The sequence below is a fragment of the Corvus moneduloides genome, chromosome 3, assembly GCF_009650955.1.
Source record: "Corvus moneduloides isolate bCorMon1 chromosome 3, bCorMon1.pri, whole genome shotgun sequence".
NCBI lineage: Eukaryota > Metazoa > Chordata > Aves > Passeriformes > Corvidae > Corvus > Corvus moneduloides.
The window spans coordinates 48,234,395-48,241,502 of NC_045478.1; the positions used below are offsets into that span (position 1 = coordinate 48,234,395).

Sequence of the window (7,108 nt, forward strand, 5' to 3'; positions counted from 1 at the left end):
GAAGTGAACTCACACAAAAGGATGTTTTAATTCACTTTATACAAGAGCACTATGAGAAACAGGAACTGATTTAGGTATTGGCATTGTGCAGAGACTAGTCAGCTTCCAGATGGATCAGATTCACCACCACCAGTGAGGATACCATATTTAAATTCTTAAGCTTGAACAGACTTCAAATTTCAACTTTCAGACACTTTCCATGGTGGCTGACCAACAGTAAGCATTGCAGGGGAACATCCCTATCATGCAGCAGGACACAGTCAAATTAACCTGGACAAAAGAAATCCCACAACCTAACAGATCTATCTGCCTAGCTACAGATCTCAAAGTTCACTAAAGAAAATTACTTGTGTTGTACAGGAAGGCTAAAAAAGACTTTAGATAAGTTATAAAGTCATTTACCAAAGATTACACCAAAGAAGATTATAAAGATTTGCAAAGTTAGCTAGTCTTCCATAATACCACTCATCAGGATAAACCATTTGGGAGCAATGAGCATAATTTTCACCCTTATCACTCTTAAGAAGCATGCACCACAGAGCTCAGGCATGGAGCACTCACAAAGCAAAGAGTGAATTCTGATGTGAGTTCACATTGCTAGAACAAATACAGCAAGGAAAGAGAAAAGTGACTCCTCCTGTTTTATCCTTTATGGATGCACACACAGGAATTATCACCTCCTCTCCCGGCAGGGGCTTTATTTGTCCTACCACAGTGGCAAAGGAAGAGGACACAATGTCTGCTTTGACTGTGAGTAGAAGTCTTCCCATCCCTTCTGGATGCTCATTTAATTTAAACCATACAAGTGTTTTGCCAGGATTTGGAAAGGAAGGATATTCCATTCCATGTCCCCTACCAAGCAAGGCTGGATCCCAATCAGTGCCTCAAGGTTTTAGGACAAGAAGATATATTTGGCTGCTGACATGACCCCTCTCTTCTGTGCCATAACAGCCCTTGGCAAACTATGGAATTCTGATACATTTATCCACTAAAGCAGAAGGCCTGAGAAAAGAAGGGGTAATGATAATTGCCCCCTCAAGTCCACCTGATGGTTTTACGTATGAGACAGGTTTCAGACCACAAGTTTGAGCACTATTTGTCTGGTAAATACAATCTTGAAGATCAAAGGCAAAGGACTTAGATGGTGCTTGAAGTCCCTCCAAGTACTTACCAACACAAAACACAGAAAAAGAGGCTGGAAAGAAAAAATCATCCAGTTAGCAATGTCTGCCTTCCCCAGGGAGAGATCAAATAAGCACCTTGCTCCTGCCTGATGTTTGAGATCTAGCGATGAAGATGACTGGATAGTCTATCCTAACATTGAAATTTTCCCCAAATGTCCATCCCAAGTCTTTCTGGAATTTAGATCCATTGTTCATTCTAGCTCATGTTTTATTTGTTTTTGCAGCAGTCTTTTCATCCCCACTTCTTTGGGAACATATTATCTTAAGCCTTGTTTCAGCCAACCATACCACCACTAAGTACTTCAAACTTTCTTCACAAAAAAGCCCAAAGGACTAGAAGATATGATACAAGCTCACATTAAACATTAACATAATTTTAAATTACATGGCTGCTCTCCAGTATTCTTACTCTCCCTCCCATCTTGTAATCTGCAATTCAACAAAGCATAGAAATTTGTTAATCAAGACTTTGCTGGACAGGACCTTGTAGAGCCTGTACCAAGCACTTGTTACTGTGCTTGCACTCTGGGGATGGTTTTCCAGCTAATTTTACTCACTAAAGTGTAGTTTATAGATCACAATTCCCTAGCTTGTTAATGAGACACTCGTGAACATTGAAGACTCCAGTACATCTATCTACTAACATTATAAATCTCTCTGGCCTGTTACTTCAACACCGAAGTAGTAGCAATGCTGGATTTGAAAGAATTTATCCTGGATAAGTCTGCTTTGGCTGTTGCTCAACTTCTTTTCGTAGGCACTGAAAATGTGTTCCAACACTAGTTCAGTATTTTTTCTTTGAGCTACAGTTAAAATCCATCAGCTTCCTCTTCATTCCACCCCCTTTAGCCCACACTGAAGAGGTATGCACCAATTAATCTGAGTCTGCTACTTCCCTCCACTATCTCAAAATTGCAATCCACTACATGAGATTGCTTCAGCTAATTGGTTTTTTTAAGCACCTTGGAATTAATTTCATCAGGCCCTACCAGATTGAAAATCTGATGCTTATCCAAGCAACCTACAGATTTTCCCCCCACCCTCCAGCCTAGAAAGGTACTCTTTATGCTTTTATCACGGCTACTGACTACACAGGACGGATTAACTGTTTCAGAAAACATTTCAATCACCTCAGCATTATCTGTTAATCCATTAATCTGTGGATCTTTTATTTCTTGCTTTCTTCCAATATTCATTTTAGCTACACCTCCTTATGTTTTTGCCCATCCTAGCTTTATTCATATATCTTTCTGCACTTTGCATTGTCAGCAACAGACTCTTTCCAATTTTCTGTATCTTTCGTTTACATCAATGAAAAGATCAACAGAGAGCGGAGTTCTTTTTTCATTACTAATTTTCCCCTTCAATGCAAGTGTTTGGTATCATTAGATTACTTCTCAGAGAGGTTGAAATTGTTTCTTTCTTCCTTATATTTGCCCCCAGTCAAGCTCTGCATGCCAAATTCTATGCTTTTTAACATTTACGGGTTTTATTCTGCTGCTGTTATCTTTTGTCCTATGTAGACTAGCATCTTGTTGCACCTGCAGAACCTGCCCTCCATCTATGCATTCTCATCATTAATATAAAAAATTATTTTTATGAATTTACATACCCATGGAGAGCAGTTTGTTCGACTGAGTTTTCCCCATTGGATGGTTACAAGAGATTTTAATTATCAAATCTCATCCTTTCAGTGATTCTTCTCCAGCTACAGACAGACACCTTGTACTTACATTCCAGTCATATACATCTAATTGATCCAGTTGAGGCTGGCAGAAGACTTTTAATGAGCATGTGTTTAGACATTCCACTGCTGTTCTTTCCCAATATATTTGTGTTGGTGTGCAGACACCAAGCACGCTGGGAGGAATGACACTCTATTCTGCAAGGTCACAGGCACTATGCTATAAATACATGAAAAATACCCCATGAAAAAGAATTTATTAAAAACCTATGATAAATATTTGCGGTTTTACCTCAAAAACTATTTATCTAATGTTTTCAAAGTCAAACATTGAAACTGTTTTCACTTGGTTAAAGCATTGAAATTGAAATATCTTTAAAATACTTTTTAAATTATCTATTGAGGTCAAAGTGGCTTTAGGAACTTGCTTTTACTAATAAAAGCAAAAACGTTTCAATTAGAAAAAAAGGGAGTAGTTTGCTGACACTGTCTTTGTAATAACTTACAAAAACAACTTGTATTCTAAATGGGAAAAATAGATATATTCTCTTAGGTGAAAAAGTATGTATTATTATATAAGAATATATATCCTACTATGAGAAACTCATTATCCTGAATATAAGTCAAATCAACAGGAATTTATGTTAAGCAATAATTAATTTTATAGATTCTGATACAAGCAATATTATTTATTAACAATGCTATTCATTAATACCATAGAAGAAAGCTGCACACTCAGCATTCCACCATATATCAGAGGGATTTTTATCCAGGGAAGAAAACCCCCAAAACATAGCAAAGGCAGGCTTAGAGGGATGCCATGCTGACATAGGCTGCTGCCAAGCTTGCAGCTTACACCAGCCATATAATGCACTCTACCAACCTGCTCCAGACACAAAGCCACAAAAACACCAGGAGCACAAGTGCTCATGCCTAAATATTTGCTGAGTGCCCCAACAGGCAAGAGGGCACTAACTCAAAGAAAGAAATAGCAATCAGACCACATGGAAATTTCTAATCTTTTATTTCCAGTGATTTATGCTTGAAGCAAGTCTGAAAGATTAATAAAGCACATTTTACAGTTCTCCAGATTGAGGCAGCTGGGGTGGGGAGGGATAAAAAGAAATGTATCAGTCCAGGCTCAGACTTCGAGTCTGGATTGGACCATCCCAAGGGATAGAAAAAGAAGGGAGACCCAGTTCACAGGAGAACTTTTAGGCTCCAAGTTGCCTCTCCTGCCCTGGGCTCTATATGCCATTTAATAACTTTAGACAGCATTATGGTACATATTGCTGTGGACTTCGGTATTGTTTCAGATCCCAAAACAGGGAGATAAAGTAATACAAGTGCTGATGCTGTTCTGAATGGGATTTCACATCTTTATGTCACTAAGCTATTTACCTTTGGAAGAACTGCTGAAAGCCACAAGTTGTATGGAGTGATAATATTTAATTTAATAGTTTGCTTTATCTGCCATCTCCACTGCAGAGACCTGAACAGAATTTTTCTTGGTCATGTAATCAACAGAAAACCATTTCAGGCCTGATAGTAGTCCTCAGCATCCAAAACGGAATACTTGGATTGGATTATTTCTCCAACAAATGCAGAGCCAAAGATTACAATGAAAATTTTCATTTATGAGTACAGACACAAGAACTAAGATGTGCCACTCTAAATTCATAAAATATAGAATACTTCTCCCTTAAATCTGTGCTCCTGAAAAGGAAAAGTTACAAAAGCAGCTTTTAAAGATTTTCTTAAAATAATGTTCTGTTGGATTTTATTTTTACTTTTACTGCAGCTTGTGTGCATACAATTGGTTTCACAGCTATTAAACCTTTCACATCCGTGTTTACTAATCAAGCCAGCAATGACCAGGGTATTTAAACTTGCATTTGCTGTATGAAGACAAACATTTTCTGCCAGAACTTTTTGGCCTAGTTAAAAAAAAACAAACAACAAACTAGTAACAAAGTTTCTAAACCAGACTAAGACTTGAACATACCACTAACTTCAAACACATAAAAACACAAAAGGGAGTCATCAGGTCCTGTATTCTGACCTTCCCCCAAAATTTAGGTGAGAGACCACCATCTGTTTGGCCTTTGAATAGACTCTGATATCTTGAACCTGACAAAAAAGAAGTCCTCCCTTAGCAGTCTGTTCCAGTGACTCATCATTCTCACTGGTAACAGACTCCCTGCTCATATGAACCTTTAACAGGGAAGAAGCCAGATTAGGTTTTCAACTTAATATTCAAGTTTGGAGTGGGTGGTTGTTTCACTGGCTTCAGTTTTTACAGAAAAGTTGTCAAGCTTTTCATTTAGACTATGTGAAGCCATCAGCTCTGATAAAATCTGCTTTGAGAAAAACACCCCACACAGCCCAAACTGTGTAAAATAAGTTATACTGTACTTATCACACTGCACACTACTGAGAAGTTAGACAAAATAAAGACACTCTTTCAGCTCCAATAACTCAAGCCCAGAATGTGTTTCTATATGTACGGTAGCATATAATGTTTTTTACGTTATTCATAATTATGTATATAATGTATAAATTATTATGTCTGTAATACTTTCATATATTATTATTTTTTTCCCTGGATTTCCCTATATTCAACCTGTAAAGTTCAGGGAGATAAAGTACAATAGTGAGAATCAGGCAGCTATCTCCAAGCACAGCTCTATGTGTTCACTTGTGACTAAAAGAAATACCCGAATTTCCTTTTCCTACTCTGCAGCAAGCAGTATTTTTAGCAGTGCTGATGGACCCGTTGATACAAGAATTCCAAAACCTGAGCAAAAACCTGAGGTGACCAAGAGAATCGCAATGCAAGTAACTATAATTAGACTGGAAGAGTGGAAGAGTACAAAGTAACATTTATTTTTGTTAGCATTAGGTCAGTAAATGTAACCCTCTGTTGGCTAGGCTGCCTATGAGCTATGAAAAAAAAAATAGTTTGGAGCCTATCGATTCCAATAAACAACAAGAAGGGAACTTTGACAGGCTCTGGCTTAATAACGTTTCAGCTCATATGGCTTCTAAAAGCTCCACAACTTCCCATTTATATTTTCAATTGGCAACCACTAATGTTAATACCCAAATCCTTCCTGCTTTTCTATTAAAACCAACCCGGTAATACCACAGCACTGGTCATACAGACTGAAACTAGAGCGTTAAAGTTGTCATTTTAGTGCTTCCTTGGGGATGCCCCAACTTTCCAGCCATTCAGTGCCAAATCCTCTCTGCTGGATTACACTGAAAGACTTCATACTTTTTCACAGAATGGTTAGGGTTGGAAGGGACCTCTGGAGATCATCCAGTTTAACCTCACTGCCAAGGCAGGGTCACCTAGAGCAGGGGACACAGGAACGCATCCAGGTGTTTTTTGAGTGTCTCCAGTGAAATATTCCCCCCACCGCCCCCGCCGCCTTTTAATAACGCTTTTCCAAATGTTTCTTCGGGGAGAGAGCCGTAGGGGTGGAGAGCACTTAGCACGTATTAATTACACGAATACATCTGACAGGGTGGATCAGACGCCCACTTCGTCGCACAGATGAAACCCGAAGGTGCCCTGCGTGGGACGGTGCCGGGAGAGCCCCCGGCCCGGTCCCGAAGCCGAAGGGGGCGGTCTGCCGCGCTCACCTGCACCCCGCTGAGGATCGCCTCGCTCTGCTCCCTCACGTCGGGGAAGGGGCACCTCTTGGACAGCATGAGCAGGCGGGCCAGCACCTCGCCCAGCCCGTCGCGGGCGGCGGGCACCGGCAGCCCTTCGGCGGCCGCCCCGGAGGCGATGCTCTCGGCGCGGCGGAGCACGGCTTGCCCGATGGTGTCCAGGGCGGCGGCGCGGGCGGCGGCGTCGCGGCTGCACAGCCCGTCCCAGCGCACCTCGCCCTCCCGCTCCTCCATGGGGCCGCCCGGCCGCAGCTCCCCCGCCTCCTTCTCCTCAGCAGCCCCGGCGCGGCCGCCCCATGGCGGGCTCCCGGCAGCAGCCAGCCCGCCCACACAGACGACGACGAGCGCGGCCGCGGCGAGCGCAGAGCCCGCTGCCCGCGCTGCATGGGGGGCAGCGCAGGCCGGTATCCCGGACAGCCGCCGCCGCTGCCCTCCCGCGCCGGGGCTGCCGAGCGAGCGGCGCCGCTGCGGCTTCGCCTTTCCCGGCGGGGAGAGGGGCGGCCACCACCCCGCGGCGCCGGCGGCTCCTCCTCCCTGCCCCGGGCATGGAGGGAAGGGGCGG

The 7,108-nt window shown here is 42.3% G+C and overlaps 1 protein-coding gene across 1 annotated transcript in view; it reads right to left on the reverse strand.

Moving 5' to 3' along the window:
• Positions 1-7,104, reverse strand: part of SESN1 (sestrin 1) — a 76,743-nt gene extending 69,639 nt beyond the window's left edge. Inside the window, exon 1 of the mRNA XM_032101419.1 lies at positions 6,517-7,104. Within this exon, the coding sequence (XP_031957310.1) occupies positions 6,517-6,780 (264 nt within the window). The 5' untranslated portion in view covers positions 6,781-7,104. The remainder of the gene's footprint in view (positions 1-6,516) is intronic.
• Positions 7,105-7,108: the final 4 nt, after the last annotated feature.